Genomic DNA, 25,606 nt, shown 5'->3' on the forward strand with positions numbered 1-25,606 from the left:
CATAGCTCAAGTGATTAAACAATCACTGAAGCCAACAAAGCCTATATGTTAGATTTATTATTATGACTCAGCTGTAGGGATGTTTTTAGAGTTTTTATTGAAGATGGCAGCAGATGAGCTTTTCAGAGAATAGATTTACCCAAACACACATGAAGCCTCCATTACATGCTCTGAGGAAGTTATAGTAGCACTTCAGGAGTCAGATAAGAGATGATCAGAGTTCATGCGTCTGAAAACCAAAAAAACATGAAGCCCTGGAAGGGGGCGGGGCTTCTGTCTACAGCAAGTTTTCCCCTCCGCGTCTCAGAGATTCAGCCCAACATGCCTGAAGCATGACGGCAAACTGGTTAAGCTGGGTGAGGAGAAGAGGACAGAGGAGAAGAGGCATGTAAGAGAAAAGTTTTCTTTCAAACTCCCAGCTGGAAACATGGAGAAAAGCGCGACGCAGCAGTGGAGAAAAAGTCGCTGAACGGGGAGGAGGATGGTCGCAAAGTTTAACCTCCGCAAAGCCTGACGAGGAAATATAACAGAGGTGAGTTTATGACAAAAAACCGCAGGGTGGGACTGGTTGCTGCTGAATAAAACCGCTATGTATCGTTATTAATGTGTAAATATGGCGGTCCTGTTTCTGTTTTAGCTTTAATTCTTTATTTATTTAGCTTTATAAACGAACTTTGGAAGAAAGAGTCACTTTTACTCCAAAATCTGCGGTTTACTTCTATTAGCTATCTATTTTCTTCTTATTCACTTTATGAAAATTGATACATATTGTTATTGTGACGTGCTTTCTGTCACACTGCTCGGTTTCACGGTGAACTTAGAAATGGAGACTTTTGGCCAGAGGGAGGAGCCGCACCCAGAACCATCTGCCTGTCTCCTGGGGTTGGACTCAACTTTCTTCCCTTTTTATTCACATTCCAACCTAAAGCTATTCCAGCAGATCCACTAACAAACAAACAAACAAACAAACAAAAGATTTACCAGTTTTACAATATATAAATGTGATATATTCTCCGACTTGCAGGGTATTTCCTGAAGTCTTCTTCGCCCAATAACTGTGATTATGATTGTGGTAATAATGGTAGCGGCAGGACAGGTATTACTTATTAAAAATAAGGTATTTAATTATTTACTTCTTAACCTTTTGATTTGCTAATTTTAAGATGGAGCTGAAAATGTTATTACTATTATCCTTATTGGTTGATTTATTGATTTTGTTTTTAATACTCGTGGTCCAAAAAGAAAAACATGATACATATTCTTATTATTATTATTATCATTACATTTATATGGTATTATTATTAATATTGTTGTTGTTGTCTTAATAATAATAATGATGGAAGCAGCAGAGGTACCAGTTCTTTAAATGTTATTTTATTATTTATTATTATGATCATTTTATTTACCTACGTATTGGCTAATTTTAAGATATAGCTGAATCTATAATTATTATCATTATTAATGTATCAATAAGGTGTCATTTTTATCTTATTGTTATTATAATGTATTATGATAATTATTATTAGTATTGGTAGTAGCAAAGTATTATTATTATTGTTATTATTATTATTACTATTATTTGTAGAAGTAATATTAATAATGTAGATGTTATTATTACAAGATATTATTTCCTATTACTATAATATATAATTATGTAATACTACATATAAATGATGTAATCATGTTTCACTCAGTAGTAGTATTGTTGTTGTGACAGTGGTGTTGGTAATGGTAGTTGTTAATTAAATGTCTTATATAATTAGTTTTTTACCTTTATATTTGTTTATTATTATTTTATTTGTGTTGTAATGGTATGAGTCATATGTATAGTTAAATATTTAATCACTATTTAATACATAATCATTAGTTATTTTTTATTATTTGGTGCTGGTAAGGGTGTGTTAATGATTTATTTATGATGATAGCAACTTATTACTTTATTTTTATTTCTATTTTATTGTCATTATCATAGGACTATTTAGAATAACAACAAGAGTTAATGTTTTTCTATTACAATCATCATTATGTGGTGGTGCTTTGTAATTTTTTAATGAACTAAATGACAAATCAAAGCATATCTTATTATTTTGGCCTATATTAGACGTGCCACTCTTACTGTAATTCTGAATTATTGTATTTTTTTTTTTTTGTTTACATGTAAAGTCTAGTATCTCCATCCTTTTCCTACATTCCAAACTCCAATAATTATATTTATTTGTGATCCCAGTCAAGCTAATGTGAAGGTCAGATTCCTGAAGCTGCTCAGTCTTTGTTTTTTTCTGCAGAACTCACTTTGCTTGCGATTTTTGGATTTTGACAAACAAATATTTTAAATCTGAGACAGGATGTGATGTAAATCACCAAACTGCAATGAATGAGTTATTTATTGAAATTTTTATTCCTGGAACTGCAGTATGGCGCGCCGCTCTCAGTGTTCCTCCGCTGGGGATAACCCCCTGGACCCCAATTACCTCCCTCCCCACTACCGGGAGGAGTACCGCCTGGCTGTCGATGCCCTGGTGGAGGACAGCTTGAACGGATACTATCAGTGCCTCCAAAACGTGGACGTGGTGGACTTCCTGTCCCCGGCTGAGATCCAGTACATCCAGAGCGTCGTTCAGCCTCCGAAGCAGAGCATCCTCTCTGAGCAGCAGTTCCTGGACAGCGAGGGAGAAGGCTCCTCGGACACCTACTGGCCCATTCACTCCGACCTGGACGTCCCCGGTCTGGACCTCGGCTGGCCTCAGATGCATCACTTCATTGAGCCCACAGAGGTCACGACCCTGGTTAACCCCCCGGAGCCGGACATGCCGAGCATCAAGGAGCAGGCCCGGCGGCTGATCAAGAACGCCCAGCAGGTTGACCTCTCTCAAACCTTCTTCACCTTCCTTTCAAAGCGTCCCACCTGTGTTGTATTTTTAACTATTATCTCATTCTCGGCTTCTCTCTGCTCAGGTCATCGCTATAGTGATGGACATGTTTACTGATGTCGACATATTTGCGGATATTCTCAACGCCGCTGGGAGGAGAGTTGCTGTCTACATCCTGCTGGATGAGCAGAATGCTGATCTCTTTGTTAACATGGTGGCCAACTGCAGAGTCAATCTGCAGGCATTCCCAGTGAGTACAGCTTCTTATGCATTTTACTGAAAAAATTACATTTTGTTGCAAATAAAGCAATAATGCATGACTTAAAACAGTTCAAGGTTATCCTTCAGTTGTTTAAAAGACATTATTTATGCGCCTGCTGCAGACAGGGAGTGGAGCTTCACACGCACTGACACACAAGCACATTGCTTTTTGGTCTTTTCATGGAAATTTTTCTCACAATCATGTATTTATCATGCCACCGGCTCTGTTGCCTAGTGCTGTTTCCAAAATAATGGTGCGGAAAAGCAGAAGTATTGCGGTTAGCATAGCTGTTGGTAGATAGTTTCACAATCCAAATAAAGGAACCTTATCAAGCTTTTCTTTACACTATAATCCATGAACTTTCAGGTGAATTAACTGTAGAAATAAAGTGGTTTGTCAGTATTTTTCCTTTTTCTTATGTAACCGATTTAAATCAGGTTAACAGCATATATTAGCATTGCTAGAGGGAACAGTGCTAATATAGCTCTACCTCCTAACTTAGCTCGCAGCTCAAAACATTATCACATGCATGACCTGCTGATTATTAATGATATGACTGGATTTGATGTGTCCTGCAGTTCCTACGCTTGAGAACAGTATCTGGAATAACATATCAGTGCCGCTCTGGGAAATCCTTCAAAGGCCAGATGATGGATCGCTTCCTGCTAACCGACTGCAGAGCTGTGCTGAGTGGAAATTACAGGTGGGCTCCTTTAAATCCAACATAAAGATATCCCAGTACAGATGTGTAAAAAAGCCTTAAAATGAATCCATCTTTTGTTGCAGCAGCAAAAATCTTGTCATGCAAAGAAAGTTTCTTGTTTCTTGAAAGTTTCTATATTTGTTTCCCTTCTCTAGCAGTTAAATGCTTCGATGCAATGATGTCATGCATTCTTAACAAGGTTCACAGGCCCTCAGCATTACTCCACCTCCCACAGTGGGGTCCCATCTGTGGTTCTTTATCATAGATTGGAGTGTTTGTTGATTAAAATCTCAAATGTCCTCTGACTAAAATAGCTTCCTGTCGATGTGTTTTGTTTAGTATTTAATGGTTGCTATGGAGACTTGCAAACAAAAGCCTTGTTTGTTACTGATGTGGTTGTTTCAAATTAAAACTAAAAGCTTTCTGTTATTCACTATGCAGGTATAGGTAACATTAGTCCAAAAACAAATGAATGCATCAAAATAAGGAATATTATTGAATTTAAAAAGTGAAACCAACATTCGATAGATTATACACGGTGATTCATTTCAAGCTTTTATTTCTGGAAGGTTTTATGATTATAGCTTACAGGAAATGGAAAAACCCTATATTCAGTTTCTACATAAGTTTGGATATGAGACCAATAAAAAACAGGTGTCTTATTAGAAACAGGGTGTAGCTGTGAGAGGAGACCAGGCCAGCAGGCTGAGGGAAAGAGAGACATAAATAGAAAGGAGCTGGAGAGGAAATAAATAACAACGGGGAAACACTGAGGAAGAGAAAGAAAAACTAAGCTGAGTAATAAACAAGAATAAATTGAGCAGAAAACAACAAAGGGGATTAAAGATATATAGGCTAAGCAAAAATAAACATACAAACAGAAAAAACCCAAATACCCTCCAGATATGACAGAAACTTCATTTTAGATTAAGCTACGATCATCAAAATGTAGAGAAATAACTCCTAAGATGTAATTAGCCATTGTTTGGTCTTTCCCATATTGGTGAACAATATATAGAAGTAAAGAGCTGTTGGGAAACAGAAAGTCACAGTTTACAAGTTAAAATGACAAAAGTCCAAATTATTATTTATTTATTAGCAATTATTAGAGGTTTGCACAATTTTCTTAAAAATAACCCCTTAATGTGGGATTTTCTCCTCTGAATTTATGTACTCCAATTTAATATCGAAAGGTTAAGCTTCAACAATAAAAGATTGATCTACTTCAGGGCTTTGTGCACATCTTTATAAGTGTGAAGGCTGCTGTACTCTTGTTTTTAAGTTTGTCTCTAAGATGTTAACCCCATCTGGTTGTTGTCTTCCTCCAGCTTCATGTGGTCTTTTGAGAAGCTGCACCGCTGCATGGCCCACCTCTTCCTTGGACAGCTGGTGACCACCTTCGACGAGGAGTTCCGGATTCTCTTCGCTCAGTCGCAGCCGCTGAATGTTGAGAACATGCTTGCTCAGATGGAGGATTTAAAAGTTTTACAAAAGAGAGAATTTCCCAACGAAAGCACTTCACTGTACAGAGAGCCTAAAAGATTCCTGACTCTGGACATTCCTTCTGATGACTGGGGAGGACATCCGTATGATGATCAACTCGATGGGAATTTGAGGATTATGGCTCTAAAGAGGCAGGGGTCTCTTCGCGGCCCTGCAGATATGTATAATAGGTTTGGTTCCCAACAGTCGCACATGGACCCCGGTTTTGACCAGGGTCCTTCACGGCATTTGATGACAGATAATCCTGCCTTAAAGCGTCACTCTTATACTGAAGATGTTCCTGGCAGATACTCATTCCCATTAATGCCACAACAGGGAATGCCAGACTCTGAACCAAGGGGAAAACCTTTTCATAGGGGCCAGCAGCCTTTTCCTGGACCAGGACCAGGACCAGAAGAAGACTACAGCAGCTATGATAAGTTCTGGAACCAAGGCTATCTGCCTGAACAGTACCCTGTACCAGCTTTACAACAGGAAGTACCACCAGAATTTGATCCTGTTCTTAACTATTTATCATCCACCAGAAATCTAGATGTTGATCAAGGCACAGATAAACTACAACCACCAGTGGATTTTTCATTTACTTCCCCTCAACCCAAAAGACTGGGAGTAGGGCAGCCATATGCCTGTCAAACCTCTCCAACGCCTTCCAACTCTGCCGATCAGAAGCCTTTTTTCCATGACCTTACTTTGAACCGCAAGGATCCCACTGTGAAACAGAAGCTGAGAAATTGGAGAATTGGCTCATACCTTAGTACATATGATAATCCAGAGGAAGAAGGCCTGCCAATGGTGCCAACTCAGCCGACAGACACTTTTGAGGAACCTCTGAATCCCATCCAACAAACGGCCCAGCTACCAGGTCTACCAGCTTCTAAAATACCCAATGTCAAAGAGTTTAAGGTTACCACTGTACCTAGAGTCAGCCAAATGCCGGGCTTTGCCAAAGCAGTCACACAAGAGAAATTGAAGAAAGTTCTGGATGACCCTGTTCCAGTGGTGATAGAAACCAAAACCACACCAGCATCCTCTGAAACCTCCTACACAGCTGAAGAGAGAAAAACTGAGGAGGAGGACCAAAAACAGCCAGTTAGCACAGGGCTTCAAAGGGATGACTCTTTCAAGAGAAAATACAATCCAGGGGGGCTAATAACCTCCAGATTAAGGTCTTCCCTGATTTTCAGCTCCCTGGAGCAACAGACCCCTCAAGAAACTACTACTGCAGACCAAGACGATGAGGGAGGTGACAAAACCAAAACCGAACAGGCCAAACTTCCCCTTGTTTCACAGGTTTTGGGGCAAAGGAGATCTACTGCAAGAGAACCTTTCGAGTGGAGTCGTTACATAAAATCCACTTTGGAAACACTGAGACCCGCTGATGTAAGCAAAAAAGAGGAGGATAAAGACACATCAAGGGGGAAACATTCCCAAGACCTTGCAGATACCCTGGAGGCAAAGGAGGCCATAAAACCAACAGATGTAGAGCAAGATAATGTTTCACTATTGATGCCTCAAGTCAAGCTCCCTAAACTAAAGGCACCCAAAACTGATCAACCGGTACAACCGACTGAACCTCTGCTCACTGATGTAGATATGAATGATCCAGATAAGAGGCTCATGTTTTTCAAAGAGCTGGCAGCAAAACGTAAAGCTGCTAAAGCTACAGAATCTCAAAAGGAAAAAGAAAAGGCAGAGTTAAAACCGCAGTCAGAGGTCAAAACCATGTCAATTTGCCAGAAGGAAGAGTCTCTTCCAAAAAGAACTCCTGAAACTTCAGTTGCTAAAGATTCAGTAAAAAAGCCTAGTGAAAATATCAGCAACAAGGACTCCAATATCCCAAAACCTTCTACTGAACTACAAGTCCAGCCTAAGAAAACTGAGCTGGACAGCCAGTCAGTAGCTGGCCTTTCTGTTTCTGCAGAAACAGGTGACCCTCCAAGTAAACCTCTAGAATATCCAACTCTGCCAAATCCTTTTGTTAAAGAAAGTTTGTCAGCATTGATTCCTCAATCTAAGCCAACATCAGTTGAACTGCCTAAAACCGATCAACCGGTAAAAATGCCCAATCCTTTGTTCACATCTCCATATATAGATATGAGCGATCCTGATAATAGGCTCATGTTCTTTAAAGAGTTGGCAGCGAAACGAAAAGCTTCACAAGCTAAAAAGGGAGAAGAGGAGGCCCCAATAAAACCACAGGCAGATCTCCAGAACACGTCAGTGTCCCCGAAGGAAGAGGATCCTCCAAAAGGAACACCAGAAAGCATGGAACCTTCTGTACCAAAGGGTTCATCAGAAAATAGCACTACATTGTCCACAGAGACATCAAACTCAGAGTCATCACCCTCTTTAAAGTCACCCTCTTTGAAGCATGATGAAAATACCAGGAAGCAGGATAGTCTTGTCAAAAATGATCCCAGTACCCTCAGTACTTCTGGAGAACAAGCGCAAGAAGTTTCTGCTGAATCGGCGAAAACAGACTCAGAAAGGCTTTCTGCTGAAGAAACCGAAGCAAGTCAGAGCAAATCATCAGAAAACCCAACTGTATCAGAACTTTCTGTCCAAAAGAACTCACCCAAGCAAGCAAATGTTGCTCACACTGCCGTTTCATGCCATGGTGAAGGCGCTGACAACGGAGAACCTCCTACTTTAGAATGTATTTCAATAATTCCTAGTTTAGAGGAAGCTTCATCATCTACTACTCCCCAAAACACTGAATCTGTTCAGTTAGAAACCAGTATTTGCTCTCCTCCTCTTCCCTCAGAAGCAGAAACTACAACAGAAATAGGCTCAGTGCAAATCTCTACCTCTGATACTCCTCCACTTGAATCAGGTTTGAATAACCACCCTGCCACGACAGAAGAGACCTCATTTTCTGATTCTGCCCAAGAAGTGTACAGCTCTGCGAATGTTAGTAGCAAGACATCATCAAATATTGATGACATTAAAGCTCAGGAACCTGTTAGCTCCTCACAGCAAGAGCCCTCCAATGAAAATTTACAAACCTCTGATCAAACTCATCTAAATGCTGTTTCCCAATCGCTTCATCTGAGAACACCTCAGTCGCTGATGCTGCAAATACAGATGCTGTTGTTTCTCCAGACAAAACTGACTGCTGATCTGGAGCCAGACAATTTAAATGCCACCACAGAGACAAACAGGGAAAGAATCTTTTGCTGGTACACCTTTAGTTGAAGGTGTAGAGAAAAATGTTACTGAATTAGGGCAAGAGGAGTCAGTTGCAAAAGAGTGTGAAGCCCTTATATCACCTGAAGATGCTGAAGCTCAAAGCACATCTCCTGCTGTTTGTCCATCTGTACCTGATTCCACTTTGCCTAGTGAATCTGGTCATGAAGGCTCAGTCGCTGAACCAGATTTGGAAAAGACAGTTTCATCTGTCACAGATCCAGTTGACACCCAACTTGCAGATGTACCTACGGAAACAGGATCACTTGAAAACACAGAGTCTCCTAAAGCCTCACTGTTGGAAAAAAGTGAACTTCCTCAAGAAGTAGCAATACAAACTGCTCCGTCGTCCAACCTCAAGCTAACAGACTTGAACACACCCTCAGCTCCTGAAACATTATCATCTTCCTCAACGTCTGAGTCAGTCCAGTCAGGTTTGGACCCTGAAGCTAAGGTATCGGTAACCAGTGTCTCTACAGAGCAAAACTTCTCAGATACAAACTCAATATCCAATGATACTCAACCAAAATCAGAGGAATCTCTTCTTCAGCCAACAGCTCAATCACTGAGCAGCCCAAGTGAAACTACCACGGCAGCCCCAGCTGAAGCTGATTTGCCATGCAAAATATCTGAAACAGTCACTCCTCAAAGCCAAACACCAGAACCAGCTGCACCTCAGGAGAGTAGTAAAAAAGAGGCTGAGTTAGGAGAGACAGATGAGAAAAAGTCCAACAATCTAGAGGACAAAGATAAGAGCCAGCAACCATCCACTGAGGATCCTGCAAGCAGGGAGAAAATGAAAGACCAATCAAAGCAGAGTAACTGCTCCGAAACATCAGAGGTGACATCCAAGCAGCCCAAATCGAGTCAGTCTCGCTACCACTCTTCAACAGTGAATGTGATCACAAGCAGCAACCTCCGAGATGACACTAAGCTGCTCCTGGAGCAGATTTCTGCCCAATCCCAAAGCAGGAACGAAGCAACAAAAGAGTCCCCTGTCACAGACGACGAGAAAGAAGACAAGGCTGACAAAAAGATCAAAAACGAAAAGGAGTTGGGGTACAGGTCATACAACAGGGGGCAAACTAAATCAACTCAGGAGAAGGAGAAGCTATTGGAGAGGATTCAGAGCATGAGGAAGGAGAGGAAAGTTTACAGTCGTTTTGAGGTAGGAATGTGTTACCAGTTTCATTTAGGTAGTTACATACACATCTGATTGCATATGTAGTAAACGATTTTCTCTGTTTACTTTCTCGTCAACAGATGGCACCTTAGATGGAATCCAAGGGACGTTGAGAAAAGGGAAAGACATTATTTGATTCTGCGAGATGCCTCTTGCTTTTGCCGCAAACAGACTTTCTACGCACAGAAGGTTGAGGGCAACGACTTTGCCTTCACTTACCTTCACCAGATAAAACTACCAGCAGTGCAGAATGTTGCAAAGCTGTTCAGCGGCACGCCCCATGTTCAGTAAAGGATTTGCATCATAATTTTACTTGCAGAAGACATGATCAAAGCTGTATTTACTGACTGCATGGGTAAAGTGCAATGTGTGCAACAGGATTTTTATGTGGTGACGCCTGTTTTTGCCTTTTTACTGCAGCACTGACTAAAGTCAACTCGTTATGTGATCTTATAAAATCTGAAGTAACCAGAATTTGTAAAGCTGGTAAAACTGTACTATAATTTCTTCTGTAATATATTGCTTTCATTCACTTTAAAGAAAACATGATAGATGTTTGTAGATTGTGGAGTTGAAAGAGGTGGATGTGTAGATTACGTCCATGCATGAGTACAAAGAAAATCATGGAACTACCAGAAAGGATCAGCAGACTGAGAGAAAATGTCCCATTAAACTGTTTTTACAACAGTAAAGTGGTATTCAGACCAAATGTGATATTTTGCTTATTCAATATGAGAAATGTTGAAATTAAAGGTTATTTTCAAGCTGTAGCTGGTTGTATTAAAAGTCCATTATATATAAATTACTCCCAAATTTGCACATTTTTATCTAGATTCTCATTTAATAAGAGACTCTCTTGACACTTATTGAGGTGTTTTAATTATTTGAATCTTCTTGTTGCCTGATGATCATTTTTTACTGAAACCTTGAAGTCCTTGGATGGAAGCTGAATCAATCATGGCGTTTCCTTTGGCGCCATCATGTGGTCAAAATATTTAACTGTTACACAAATCTAAATACGTAGAATTTGCATCCAATCTAGCATACTCTGTCTTCTGTGAATTTTTCATATTTTATCAGCCAGAAACTACAATGTCATGCAGACTGATTTGAGACACATAAGTTAGAGAATAATTGTGATGTGGAAGAAAATATGCAAAATACGGTTTGCATATTTTGCATGCAGCCCCTTTTACCTCTTTACTATGACCCAATGCAACCAGTTATTCTCAGAACTTATTAAATATGGAAAGAGACTTGCTGCATACACTTCAGTGAATAAACATCATCATGAAGAGAAAGAGATATAATCCATAATAATTAACTTTGCTCAAGATAAACACAAGTCACAAAAAATCTTGGGGTTCTTTGCCATTTGGAAGTCATAAAAGTCAAACAGGAAGCTACATGAAGTCAGAAGATCCCAGCCCACCTTCAGGCCATTTGTTCCGTATTTGTAAACAATTTTTTTTCCAATTAAAAAATAAGATAAATTTAAACTAAAGAAGCAGTGGGAGCACGGTTGCCTCACAGAAAGAAGGTCCTGGGTTCGATTCCCGGCCTGGGGTTCTTCTGCATGGAGTTTGCATGTTCTCCCTGTGCTTGCATGGGTTCTCTCTGGGTACTCCGGCTTCCTCCCACAGTCCAAATACAGGACTGTTGGTCTTTCTAAATTCTCCTTAGGTGTGAGTGTGTGTGGGCGTGTGTGTGTGTGTATGGTTGTTTGTCCTGTCTGTCTCTGTGTTGCCCTGCCATGGACTGGCGATCTGTCCAGGGTGACCCCGCCTCTCACCTTTTGACAGCTGGAATTAGGCACCAGTATCCCTCCCGACCCCATTGGGATAAGGGTGTAAGAAAATTGATGGATGGATGGATGGAAGCAGCGGGAGCATGACATTCTTGAAAATGTGGACGGGGGATTAATTCAGTTATTTTTTTTCTTGTGAATCACAAAAGCCTTCGATTAGATTTACTTACTTTTCTAAATAATGTTATTAATACAGTAGTAGTTCTTAGAAAGCGTAAAATCAACGACCACCCCTCAGCTGTATAATCCAGCCCTGAACAGCTGGCTGTCCACTTGGTCATGTGACCTTCGCATTCCGTTCATTCTACGGAAGCCTGTTCGGATTGGCCCTGCAGACAAAGAACTGCTAACGGTTTTGACAGTTTTGGAGAGACGCCGAGCCGCCGACGAAAACTGTCTTGAAATGTAACTAATTTATAAATATCCGCCTCGCCTACGTATGTTCACAAAATAAAGAAAATGGTAAGAATATTTATTTTTTGTCTTTTTAAGTTTTCTCAGAAGATGAATCGAAAACAGACCGGACCGGAAAAAACCCCTCAAATGCGCCATGTTGACAATAAACACCGTCACACAGCACTACCGACACTTTCGTTGTTTTTTGTTGCTTTTTGCATAATAGTACATTGTTAAAGAAAAAGGATTATTTTTAATGCTTGATACAGTTAATCTACGACATGTGTAACAGTTATATACAATACTCTTATTTGGAACAGTTTTCTGTTGAACACTTGGGAATTCAGCTGAAGAAGCAGGCCGAAGCAGGGCCCTTTGCCTCCTCCCCCTTTTGACAGGGAGCAATAAAATGTGCATTCCGATAAAGCAGGAGACTCTTTGGCGCCAGGAATCTCCCCGTATCAGGCAGAGATGAGCACGAAGTGGTCCGACAAAAACCAGACATCTTTGCCGTAAATCAGGGAGTCCTAACTTTCTTTGGGGGGCCGAAGCAGGTCTCTGATTGGTCGAAGAGCAGAACGCCTACTTTGCATATATTGAAATGGGGAAACGCCTACTCAGTATAAAGTTACATGTAGCGCTAAAATAGAGAGAGTTTTTTTCCATCTTTTTCTCCACGTTGGGCGCCTTTGTCTGTCTTTATGTTCGTTTGTCTTCCCTTGTGTGTCTTATTTTTATGAGAAAATGCATATCTCTGTTCCTCTGCAGCTTTGTTGTCGATTGCTTTGTATGAGATTAAACTCTGTGATCTGTGACGTCATCACGCTTTGTTGTTGTTTCGTTTACCAGCACGCGGTTGCGGGTCGCTCATGGAGAACGCCGCTCGATCCCGGGCAAAATTAAAAGAGGAGGAAGGACCCAAAGGTTTTGTCCAAAGCTAGCATTAAATTGATCCTCATTTTTAATATTTGGGGGCTTCGTCCGGTTCTGGAATCTTGGCGGGTGGCGGTCTCTCCCCGATCGATCCGTTCGGCTCGTGCGGTAAGACGTTTTTTAATTACTCTTTTGTTGTGCGCAGCCACGCAGAGTCGGAGCTGCAGGAGAATACAGATTGTTTTTAAAAGAGTCTGTTGTTTACTAATTGGACGGAACGTGCACACTACAAGTGATCGTGGCTGGTCGAGACAGTAGGAGTTTACGTAGCCTCTGTCGGAATTGCTGGGTTTGTTAATTGTCTTCTTTAGCCCTGAGGATTCGTTCTTGTGCCTCTGAAATAATGAATTTTTAAGTGCATGAAATTTAGTGTGGGCTTGAATCGGCCCGGAGATTTGACTCAGCTCCAGCGGACTTATATTGACCTACCTCGGTTAAATCACCGGTCTGGGATGGACTTTAAGGATTGAAAAGTATGTTAAATTAATTTTTCTCTGGTGAAACATTGAAAAGGAGTTGAATCGCTCTATAGGACTTATATTGGAATCAAGCTGAATCGCTTTATTGGACTTATATTGGGTTTCGCGTTGAATCGCTCTATTCATCGGTTAAATCTTGAAAAGTATGTTAAATTAATTTTTCTCTGGTCAAACATTGAAAAAGGGGTTGAATCGCTCTTGAAATAGGACTTATATTGGACTCGAGCTGAATCGCTCTGTTGGACTTATATTGAACTCGAGCTGAATCGCTCTATTGGACTTATATTGGGTTTCGAGTTGTATCACTCAGAGGACTAACTTTGCAAGTTGGAAAATGGATGCATTTTTGAAGCCGGCATTTTATTTTTAATTCCCCCGTTTGTCTCTTACGTTTGTCTGAAACTGTGTTTGTGTCTCTGTATTTCTCTGTGTGTACTGATTTGTGTGCCAGCTGCTGTGGAAGCGTAAGGTGTGTATCTGTGTGGTCGTGTGTGTGCGCGCGTGCACGAGTTCGGGCTGGCTGTGTGTTTCAGCAGAGTGTTAAGTTGTTTGAATAGCGCTGTGTGTGTGAATTTGCATTGATTTTGCTGCGTTTTATTGTGAAGTTATTATGGACACTGAGTTGCGACACGTGCTATACGCTATTTTATGGTCGGGGTTCGTCTTAACGGGGAAAGTAGAACGATGGCGAAAACGCGGTCGTTTAGTATAAAACATAAATAAATGAATAAATAAATATAAGAGTTAAATACATTAAACTGGTACCAGAAAACAAAATTATTGGTTGTGGTTTGATTTTAACATAATTTTGAGATGTCTCTTTTACACGTGCACGCTATTTTTCAATGCGTTCTTGAAGACTTGAGTTTAAAAATTAATTAAAATCATGAAAAATGTTAACAAACCATTGGACAATTCCTGAAGCTTCAGTAAATTTGATAAAATTACAGTAAAAACTTTGATAAAATAATGACTGACTGACACTTTCACTGACTATACAACCTGGCCAGATGTGTGTTTTGTGTTTTCTGTAATGTGTTTTCTGTAATGTGTTGTGTGTTTTTGTTTGTGTTACAATTCATGTTGGTTTGACAGAGTGTGTGACTGGAGATAAAATACCATTTGGTATTTTATGTCATATAAATACTGAATTTTTCTTAGTGCTGTTTTATGGTGCACAATTTCCAGTTTTTACAAACATCCTCTGTGTTCAATTGGACTAAATTATTAAAATTAGGCAATAACAGCAGTAAAATGTGACCTGCAGTGTACAGATTGGAAGGTTGTTGAAGGATAGAACCTTGATAAAATAAATCATCTGAACAAAATTGAAATAAATTATGGGTTCTAAGGTTAAATAAATAAATAAAGAAAGACAGAATAAGCCAAGAAAATTAGGTCACAGAGGATTGTAGAAATGCTGTCTTGGCCATTTACTAGATAAATACATAAATATAGTGAATGAATAAATGGCTAAATACATGACTGATTAAGTAGAGAAATAAATAAAATAATACCTGTGTATAGAATTGAGAACTAAAATAGTGGATAAAATGTTAATTATTCCTTCTACGCTGAGAAGGTAGCAGAAAAATAGAATAAAATACAATGAGTTAAAATAGGACCTTTTTAATGAGTTGAGGATACAGACAAAAAACAGAACAGATCTTTAGAGAAACAGGCTCTAACTGTAAGAGGAATTGCTCAGATAACAACAAACTGCAATATGCAACTGACTCTAGATATTTTCACAATCAGTCTTTTTTCAAACTGACCAAAACTTTAAGATAGATATAATATTGTTAAATCTACAGGACTTACGGATAATTAGACAGGATAAATTAGAAGTCACTCTCTTGTTAAATAGAAATTGGTTAAATATAGAAAAGTTTGCTAAAATTTACAAGATTTGTTGTTGAAGGATAACATTAAGTTTGAAATAACTTATTGGTTAATAAAAACATTATATGGAACTATTGTAGAGAATCAATATTAAACTGTAATAAGAGCTGATTAAATAGTGCCTATAGACAGACGAGAGGGCTGCACATAAAATAAGAAAATTAAGAAAAATAAATAAATAGAACAAAACAAGAACAAGCAACAGCTGGGCTGTAATTTCTGCCCCCACAAGATTCAACTAATTAACATGTGAAGCCTCTCTGTATACCACTAATTTGAAGTGCGAAGCAACCTCTGCTCACAGCAGCTCCGCAGAAAAGAACCAGCTGCTGTGAGGCAAATCATTTTCTTTCCCATCGTTTACAGCACCTCCTGACAAAATATCTGCATGTAAGTTACAATTTTAGTAGTGGAACGACAATAAGGTTTTTAAGTTCAAATTTTAAAATTAGAAGTAACTAAAACATATCTGATGATTCAAGTGCCAAAGCCTAATAAAGAATTAGGAGTTCCTCCTGAAATCCCTATCGGCTTTCTTCCTGCCATAAAATCAGTTCCTCCGAGAGGTGAGAGGGGGTTTTATGGTAGGCTTAAGAATTTGTTTTGTGCTCTGGCAGAAGAGGTTGCTCAGATAGGTGTAGTGGCTTTCAAATTTAAATTGTGAAAGCTGAAAGTACAAAAGGATTTAATTTTTCTTTTTCTAAGGAATATAGAGATTGGCGGTTTAAATTTTAGGGTATTGTTTCGCATTATAGATTATAGGTAGTTGTAGAGAGTGCTTCTCATTGCATCAGGCAGGATTTTGTTGTGGTTTGGTTTCCTGCACTTCAGTGAAACATTTTCTTTTTATGGTAGATAGTTTAAACAGGCACATACATAGTGAGCAACGAAATAATGTGGAAAATGTTAAATGTAAGTTTTTAGCATCAAAAAAAACTGAGTCGACTGTCACACGCTGACACTCTTGGTAATGATTTTCTGGTTTCCTTTCATATTACTTTATATAGTGAGTAGTGAGTGGTTTAGATTTTATCTTTAAATTTGTTTTCATTAGTCTGACTTTTTATTTAGCTATTTGTGTCAGTTCTTTGTCTATTTTGTTAAATATAACAAATTACTTTTTTTCTTTTGAGTTACCAGTTTCCTCTGGACCCGTTCACTAGGGGACAGGGACATTTGGTCCTTAGTTTAATTTCTTTCATTTGTGGATTGGTAAAATTCTGACCAGTATTTGTAAAAATGTGTCATTTTTTTGGATTTTCTTACTTAAGACTATATTTTGAATTTTTTTCTTTCTTCAACGTCTCTCTGGCTCGTTTATGCAAAACCTTCGCAGAGTCTTAATTGGTAAACATGCTTTGTCACACGCTAGTGAAATTTTTTGAGAAGTTGGTAAAATGAATTATTTGAGAATCATAACAGTAATTGAATACTGAGTTTTACAACTGTTATGTGAAATATTTTGGGAAAATAATAATCTTGAAGGTTTAAAGCATCCTACAATAATGGTTCTGTTTGTTTTGAGAGTTTGCCTTTTAGGACGGGGGCAGCATTGAATATGGGTGGATTTTCTCAGCTAAAATGATAACCCTGTTTCGTCAACATTTTTATTTCAGGTACTGGAAATTGTGATGCATTAATAGACAATGCATCATCAAAGGGGGAGAATATGTGATGGCTTTATTTTTATTTTTATTTTACTTAATTAGATTACTGGAACACTTATACTACTTAAACAAATTTTTTGACGAACATGTCTGATCTGTGTTACACATAAAAAAGTGAAAGGAAAATATTCTCTGGTAATATATGTGCTTATTTTAAATAGGTTTGAGTTGTTCTCCATTAAAAGATGTTCTGATAATGGGATAACATATTTTGAGAAATTAGATAAATTTATAGTGATAATGAAGCATATTTTGGTTAATTTACTTGGGAAAATAATTATAGAAATTAAAATATTATTGTGTCAGCCATTTTCAGAGCATTAATTTAATGGAGCATGAATGTTTTAAGAAATGTTTTGAAGAATCTGTTCTTGATTAAAATTATCACTAATCAGTAAAAGTACACAGGCGGGATTATAATGATTTTTCTAAACTTGATTTTGATTTTTTGATTTACATCCATTTACAACGAATTTGGATAAAACTTTAAATTCGACGACAAGTAAAAGCCTAGGTAATGTCGGTATATTTTGAAAATGGTTGGATTTGTTAAGGCATACATTTACATTATAATTTCTCCAGGTCTAACTCTTTTGAATTTTGTTTAAGGAACACATGTAAAATGATTTAGACAAATAACCGATAAGATCTAGTTTGTTCTATAAAAGTAATTTAAACGGGACAGTTTAATTCACAGTGATTTTCATTTTTGACGGTAAATGTAAGCTTTACAACTACATTTTTAAGTTTTTGTGATTACTTTGTTTCGTTTGTTTAATCCTATTTTTTATAAGATTGGTTTAAGAAAGGATCTGCATATGTTTAATATTCTGGCAAAACGTTACTTTGGAAACATGTCTTTTGGAACAGGTGATTACAAGGTTTTGCTATTTTCCATCGGTTGGAGCTATAGTATATAAATAATAGAAACGTAAATTGAAGGGATCACATCCACCATTAATGAGCAGAACTGGACAAAGTAGGAGATAAGGCTTCACGGGATGAGTTGCTCATGGGTTTTTGCACATAGACTGCCATGGAGTTCAGAGCTCCAGATAGGACTCTGTAACACAAGCTGTTGTCATGCGAGGAGGGGTGGGGCTGTTTGGAGAAGCGGCTTCACACTTATTTCGAGGATAACAGCCACAGAGCCACGAGCGTTGGAGGATTCACTCGAACACACAGTGAATTGAAGCTGTTTGTGATGATTGCACAAATGAATGATGCCCTTGGACAAATCTGATCTCTGTTTTGTCGTTTCAGTTTGGTTTCCTGGTGCCTTGCGGATGTGGTCTCATTCAAAATCTGCGTTCTTTGATAAAAGGATTAAAATAATTTCCCTGGATGGAAAATAACGAAACAAATTTATTTTTAGGTGAAACCATCGTTTGATTATGCTGACTGTAATGAAGATGATATTAAAGAATGTTGTAATTGTGTTTCTGATGCTAATGAAATTCATGTTGAAACAAGATGTCTGTTTAATAACCTGTGACAGGTCGCTTCACGAGATTTAGTTTCCTCACGAGGAGGTTTCATTTTCTCCTTGACATCTCTCTGTAATATTGACCTAATAATCTCATTTTCAGTGAGCAACGGCCGATAAGGTGGAAACTTGAGGTTTCCAGTTGAAGGAGATCAGGCTGCAAGAGGATCATCATCGACATTAATCTTTATTGCGTGTTTTTCGTTCGTTGAGAACTCTGGAAAGGACTTTCGTTTCGTTTTTTGCGCGCATTTTTTGAACATTTCTTGACGAAGACTTCATATATTTTTTGAGAGACTGTCGATGGACATTTAAAAAAAAAAAAAAAAAAAAAAAAAAAAACAGAAAAAGACGAGCAACAGATTGTAATTTTGTGTCTTTCTCATTTGACAGGTTGTACTTGTGTGGTGAATGTTGTCTTTTAAGTTGCAGAGCATTTCTTAATAATGTTTCTATGTATGTCCCTGTTTTATTTTTTGTTTTACACTTTGGGTTTTTGTTTGTCCTGTGTTTTGGTTGTATTGTGATAATTTTGTTTTATTTTTGGGAGGATAAGTATTTCTTACCCTTGGGTTTTGTTTAAAAAGGGGGACTGGATATAATTAGGGTACGTCACTCTTTTGGTTTTCATTTTTTGGTTTTTTTTTTCGTTTTTCTTTTAGTTTAATACACAGTTTTTGGCTCTGTATTAGAAGGCTTAATCAATTTTAGTGAGGTCTGTTTTTCAGACCTCAAAAGGGGGACTGTTAAAGAAAAAGGATTATTTTTAATGCTTGATACAGTTAATCTACGACATGTGTAACAGTTATATACAATACTCTTATTTGGAACAGTTTTCTGTTGAACACTTGGGAATTCAGCTGAAGAAGCAGGCCGAAGCAGGGCCCTTTGCCTCCTCCCCCTTTTGACAGGGAGCAATAAAATGTGCATTCCGATAAAGCAGGAGACTCTTTGGCGCCAGGAATCTCCCCGTATCAGGCAGAGATGAGCACGAAGTGGTCCGACAAAAACCAGACATCTTTGCCGTAAATCAGGGAGTCCTAACTTTCTTTGGGGGGCCGAAGCAGGTCTCTGATTGGTCGAAGAGCAGAACGCCTACTTTGCATATATTGAAATGGGGAAACGCCTACTCAGTATAAAGTTACATGTAGCGCTAAAATAGAGAGAGTTTTTTTCCATCTTTTTCTCCACGTTGGGCGCCTTTGTCTGTCTTTATGTTCGTTTGTCTTCCCTTGTGTGTCTTATTTTTATGAGAAAATGCATATCTCTGTTCCTCTGCAGCTTTGTTGTCGATTGCTTTGTATGAGATTAAACTCTGTGATCTGTGACGTCATCACGCTTTGTTGTTGTTTCGTTTACCAGCACGCGGTTGCGGGTCGCTCATGGAGAACGCCGCTCGATCCCGGGCAAAATTAAAAGAGGAGGAAGGACCCAAAGGTTTTGTCCAAAGCTAGCATTAAATTGATCCTCATTTTTAATAACATCTTATGTAAGTACTAAATGAATAATTTGTTTTTGCCGAGAGCCATTCAATGACTAACAGGATGTAATCAGTCGCGACGATGATAAAATTATCCGTATGTGTTGTTGCATTTTACATAAATAAAATAGATTCGTGTCTCAAAAGGTTCTTTCTATTGCGCAGATTGTAAGTTTCGGCAAAAGAAGCATCAATAAGAAGATGAACTGAAATGTGTCTCTTGCTTCCTCCTTTTATACTACCTGCTTTTGTTTGTTTGCTTAAATTAGCATCTGGAATGCAAATGTCAGCAAGTATTATTTATTCAAATTTTATGATTGTAATTATGTTCACTTTAAGCAGTGATCCCATTGCAGTGCAGCAGCCACTCTGAGCGATTTGTTTTTCAAACGTGTTGCAACAAGAAAAAACGTGCACATGCATTTTGCATATAAACATATTTTTTGTTAAATTTCATATTTTTTTTCTCATGCAAATGTTTTGTTTCTTTGTGTAAAATGAACAGTGTTTAATGTTGTTTTCTGGGATCAAATATTTTTTTCCTGTTAACAGGCTATTTAGATAAATAGCTCCTTCATCCTTTCGCAGCCACTCTTTTGTCACAAAGCTTCTTTTTCAAAGTATAAAACTGTTAGTCATTCAGCAAATGTTTCACATCAGTGTAGCCGGCTGATTTTATTGGGTTAGGGTCGATCTCCAGCTTCCATCTTGTTATATGTCCTTTTCTATTCTCCTTCAGTTGACTATATAATAGTTTAGTTTCATACTTTGATCCCAAATGACATGTTTTCTTTGTGTCCAGATTGATGGTGGCTGTTGGGAGCAGGATTGCCTGGAAGACGGCATCCAGTCGGACAGATTGATGCCTGGAGACAAAACCTCTGCAAGAGGGCATAAGTTCTCCAACACCTTCTTCATGGAGACCGGTCCTGGAAATCCCGTCCCTCAGGCCGTCTGCGTGAATCTGGAGCCCACCGTCATTGGTACATCTCACCACAATAGGCAGTGATGTAGAAAGACATTGCTTGTCTTTCTTTTAGTCCTGTCAGCTGATTAAAAAATTAATCACGATCAATCACTACTGCCTAACTTTGTGAACTTGAAATATAAATATGCACGCAGTCAGTAGTTCTTGCTTGTGAATGTGCAACATGTGAGATATTGAGTTCGTACACATAGATGTTATTCCACATGAGCGCTTCGACCAAACTCCATTCCCTTTCAGTTCTGGGACCATCATGGTTTTCCGGTTTTAAATGCTGCTGCTAACTGTGGCTATAGTCACATCAATTAATTTGCATTACTGTGATAATGCATTAAAATGTTCTAATCACATGCACTGATATTGACAGTTCTACTTTTTATGCACTTTCAGACAACCTTTTCTTAAATACTTATTCTCTCTATTAGATCAAATTTTGTTGTTTTTTGTTGTCTATTTAGCTTTTTTCTTGTTATTTTAGAATTATTTTACAGTTACTAACATCTGGTGTGAATTTAATGTCAAGACCCCTGTAAGAAGTGTTGAAGCTGAGAAACGGTCTAGATACTTTTTTTTAAATGTATAATGTGTTTCAATGTTTCCAGCAGGATGTGAAACAGATGCTGGTGGTTAAAGAAGAAGCCCCAGAAGACGAAAAACCTAATGTGGACCTGAGTGACCTTAAGCTCTGCCACATAAAGGAGGAAGAGGAGAGAGTCTGTATCAGTCAGGAGGAAGAGCTGTTCAATGTGAAGGAGGCGATGGAAAGTACCATAAAGAGTGAGGATGATAAACAGTCCCCTCTGCTCTCACAGCTTTATCAAAACCAAATTAAAAACAGAGAACCTCCGGAAGAAAACAATGGAGGAGAATCCATCAAGACAGAAGATCATGAAGATGGTTCCAACTCCTTAGAGCCTGAAGACACCAAGAAGGATGAAGAGGACGATGATTTAAAGCATCCTGTCTCTGAGATGAAACACTTGGAGTATGGACTGAAAACTGAGGACATGGACAATGACTGGAAGGAGAGCAGAGCGCCTGAGTCAGATGGGAACCAAGCTAACAAACCAGATTCAGAAACAGAGTCTCCAAGCTCGTTGGATATTAAGAAATGTGCTACAGAGTACAAAAATGTTGACTCACAAAGGAAGGTCCAAACTGGAGAGAAATTTAACTGTGAAGACTGTGGAAAAACATTTATTAGAAAACAGAATTTAAGTAGGCACATGAAAAGCCACACAGGGCAGAAACCTTTCTGTTGTGATCTCTGTGGACACAAATTTAGCGAAAAATCATATTTAACCGCACACATGAGAATCCACACAGGTCAGAAACCTTTCTGTTGTGATATCTGTGGGCATAGATTTAACCAAAGAGCACATTTAATCATGCACATGAGAATCCACACAGGGCATAAACCTTTTTGTTGTGATGTCTGTGGACATAGATTTAGCCAAAAAGCAAATTTAATTATGCACATGAGAATCCACACAGGAGAGAAACCTTTCTGCTGTGATATCTGTGGGCATAGATTTAGCCAAAAATCATATTTAACCAGACACATGATAATCCACACAGGACAGAAACCTTTTTGTTGTGATATCTGTGGACATAGATTTAGCAAAAAAGCACAATTAATCTCACACATGGAGATCCACACACGACAGAAGCCTTTCTGTTGTGATGTATGTGGAAACAGATTTAGTTATAAATCATACTTAAAGACACACATGAGAATCCATACAGGACAAAAACCGTTCTGTTGTGATATCTGTGGACACAGATTCTTCCAAAAAGCCAATTTAAACAGACACATGATGATCCACACAGGACAGAAACCTTTCTGTTGTGACCTCTGTGGACATAGATTTTTCCATAAATCACAGTTAAACACACACATGAGAATACACACAGGACAGAAACCGTTCTGTTGTGATATCTGTGGACACAGATGTAACCGAAAAACACTTTTAAACAGACACATGAAAAGCCACACAGGAGAGAAACCTTTCTGTTGTGATATCTGTGGACACAGATGTAGCCGAAAATCACATTTAATCATACATATGAGAATCCACACAGGAGAGAAACCTTTCTGTTGTGAGATCTGTGGATACAAATTTAGACATAAATCAACGTTAAGCACACATATGATAATCCACACAGGAGAGAAAATATCTCTATTATGACTCAAACTGCACAGCTGCTGTTGGCTGTGAAATATTTATGCGTCATCATTCAAGGTGACATCATTCACTTTATTTTGAAGATTCTATTTATTGAACATTTTAAAGTTATAACAGTCCTGTACAGTGCAGATACAAATTATTTAAGACATGTAGCAAATCCTGAATACATCCACAGCAATGTCCTTCTTAGGTATTACCTTTCAGGCAGTGGTCCATGGAGTTCTCAGGTACTCCCAACACTTTACCAAGTTTTACTGTAAAATGTTTTTCTGATATTAAATCTTAGACTTTCCTGAGAAATATAGTCTGATATCTAGGATTTCCACAAATGTATTGGGCAATTTAGAGAGGCTCCAGTTGTGTCTTTACTATACATGTACAAAAATATAGAGACATTTTGTTAGATATTATACTGAATTTCTCTGAATCCAAATACTTGTGGATAATTTTGAGAGTAAAAGTAAAATTTCCTCCCATATTTCTGTGTTTATTGATATTTTTAACTGACTCTCTCATAATTTTATTAGAATTGGTAGATGGTATTCAACTGTTGTAGCTTGGCAAAAAAAATGGATACAAAGTGAACTTGTTTGAGACTAGAAGAGTTTTTTCTTATCAGTTAAATCCATAAATCACAGTTAAACACAGAAACGTGTGTCTCTGTCCTGTGTGTACAGAACACACAGGACAATTGAGGAATTCCTCTCAATTCCTCAAGTGAGAGGAAGTGATTCCTCTCAGTTTCATCTGGGATATTGAGAGGAATCATTGTAGTATGTAAATAGTGACTGATCTAAAAGTATTTATGAGATTCCTTCGTTTGTAGTTTGTATGTGGCCTATAGGGACTGGAATGTTTAGAATTTTCCTCCGTCCCATAGATCGCTAATATAATTCAAAACATTCCAGTCCCTACAGGCCACATACACCAAAGGTCCAGAGGGCGATGTGAAGGTTGGCTGTTGCAAAGGCCTGGGTTCAGCTCCACCACAAGATTGATCTGATGTACGCCAAGCGCTCCTTGGTTCATTGGCGTGAGGGTGAGGGCATGGCGGACGGAGGGTTCTCTGAGGCCAGGAAGGACATGGCTGCACTGGAAAAGGATTATGAGGAGGTTAGAATTGCCACAAAGTTACCTGAAGCAAGTTCTATATAAGTTCTGAAGTTTTTTCACATGGTGTTTAGTTTTGAAGAATTTTAAAATGTTGGCACCACAACCAATTTTTGGATGAATGTTCATGGTTTGAAAATAATTATTTATGTTCGAACTTTACATTCCATTGTGTGGTAAGAAACCTATTTTGTCTTTGTTTGTCCAGTACATGTCTGTGAATCAATAGAAAATTACTTAAAATCTGTTCAGTAAGAATGTAAATACTGTGTTCCTCTTTATGTGATTAAATTGACTCTGGAAAATATTGAAAATGTGATCTTGTGCCTGTTAACAGGAACCTTCTTTAATCCTCTGTAGTGCTTATACTGTGATTGGGTAATATTTATGCATTTTATTCCCCAATAAAAACTAAAGTATTGGAATTGGTTTCCTGCATTTGCATTTTCATGAACTGAGCAGATTAAATATAAATATTAAATATTCACACAGAAAAATGCTTTCCATTTTTTAAATGTTTTCCACACAAAGTGAACAATGAAGAGGAAACGATGGGACCTGGTTGATTTGATCAGGTCTCCTAAATATATGAAAATTTGCTGTTCATTGGATTTAGTTAACTTTCAGATCTGTCCAAGATTAATCAACTGTTTCTAATGAGAACAAAACGGACTCACTTGTGAAAGAATTGAATATTCTTTATTTTTTAGACTGAAAATTCAGGTCAAACTATACATCTGATTCTTTCCACAGAGTTTGATCTCAATCCTGGGGATCCAGGAGGCCTGAAGGCTGCAGGCTGCTCTGCTTCACCTGGATGAGATGTTGCAGGTCTTTGCTTTCTTGATGGGAACTGGGTCGTACCTTTGCTGCTGATGGTTAGATGTAAGAAAGAGGATGGTGAAATAGATCAGACTCACACATTATAAGTTGTAAATTCATCAATCTCTAGCGCCCCACTGAGGATATTTTCATGGAGGGTTTTTTGCAACAAGATCATAGATTGGCCACAAAATATTAGTTTGTTGTTCCTTATATTATTGTTTTTTTATAAATGTTTTTTGTTAAAACATATGAATGTCAGAAACAATATTTAGGATTACTTTTTCAAAAATAAGATAATGAAAATCTGACCTTGTTAAAACCGATTACTGTCGCCTTTAAGTATTTGCATTATATCAACGTGTAATGTAATACTGCCCCCTTGTGGCGATAGAGTAGTTCACAAGTCAAGTTAGGACACTCCAGGAAATGCTATCATAGATTCACAATATAAAAAATAACACTAAATTATACAAGTCTATTTTTTATGAATGTGAACAAATATATAAGAATATTTATTTAGTAAATTATTTTAAAAGTTACTCATGGAAAAATGACTTTGGGTGAAACTATTGATAAATGGCATCTGAATGCAGCTGGTTGCACAGGATTTTATATAAAGGGAAAAGACAAATAGGAGCAA

At 38.1% G+C, this 25,606-nt stretch overlaps 2 protein-coding genes and 1 long non-coding RNA gene across 4 annotated transcripts; 2 read left to right on the forward strand and 1 right to left on the reverse strand.

Moving 5' to 3' along the window:
• The first annotated feature begins 267 nt into the window (after positions 1-267).
• On the forward strand, positions 268-10,477 carry fam83ha (family with sequence similarity 83 member Ha). Its single transcript, XM_032553075.1, is given in 9 exon segments — positions 268-532; positions 2,414-2,858; positions 2,956-3,120; positions 3,711-3,835; positions 5,164-8,375; positions 8,378-8,448; positions 8,450-8,500; positions 8,502-9,692; positions 9,788-10,477. Coding segments are annotated over 8 exon segments (5,271 nt in total). The 5' UTR covers positions 268-532; position 2,414; the 3' UTR covers positions 9,800-10,477.
• A 974-nt stretch (positions 10,478-11,451) lies between these two features.
• LOC116713753 (gastrula zinc finger protein XlCGF57.1-like) lies at positions 11,452-24,574 on the forward strand. 2 transcript variants are annotated; one of them, XM_032553991.1, is made up of 3 exons: positions 11,452-11,976; positions 20,660-20,840; positions 21,445-24,574. In XM_032553991.1, exon 3 carries the CDS (start codon positions 21,460-21,462, stop codon positions 23,029-23,031), a length of 1,572 nt encoding a protein of 523 aa, XP_032409882.1. In that variant the 5' UTR covers positions 11,452-11,976; positions 20,660-20,840; positions 21,445-21,459; the 3' UTR covers positions 23,032-24,574. The 2 variants fall into 2 exon arrangements, with proteins under 2 accessions (XP_032409882.1, XP_032409881.1); XM_032553990.1 differs by having other exon boundaries at positions 21,449-24,574.
• Positions 13,434-13,762, reverse strand: LOC116713755 (uncharacterized). Its single transcript, XR_004337912.1, has 2 exons — positions 13,603-13,762; positions 13,434-13,542 (listed from the first exon to the last, which is right to left on the reverse strand). It is a non-coding gene; the product is annotated as an uncharacterized LOC116713755 (long non-coding RNA).
• Positions 24,575-25,606: the final 1,032 nt, after the last annotated feature.

The sequence above is a fragment of the Xiphophorus hellerii genome, chromosome 22 (genome assembly GCF_003331165.1).
Source record: "Xiphophorus hellerii strain 12219 chromosome 22, Xiphophorus_hellerii-4.1, whole genome shotgun sequence".
Lineage (NCBI taxonomy): Eukaryota > Metazoa > Chordata > Actinopteri > Cyprinodontiformes > Poeciliidae > Xiphophorus > Xiphophorus hellerii.

Excerpts from the sequence above, each read along its gene's own strand:
- LOC116713753 (XM_032553990.1), top strand. Across the intron at positions 20,841-21,448 it reads TCTGGAGCCCACCGTCATTG|ATGTGAAACAGATGCTGGTG; the intron begins GTACATCTCACC and ends GTTTCCAGCAGG.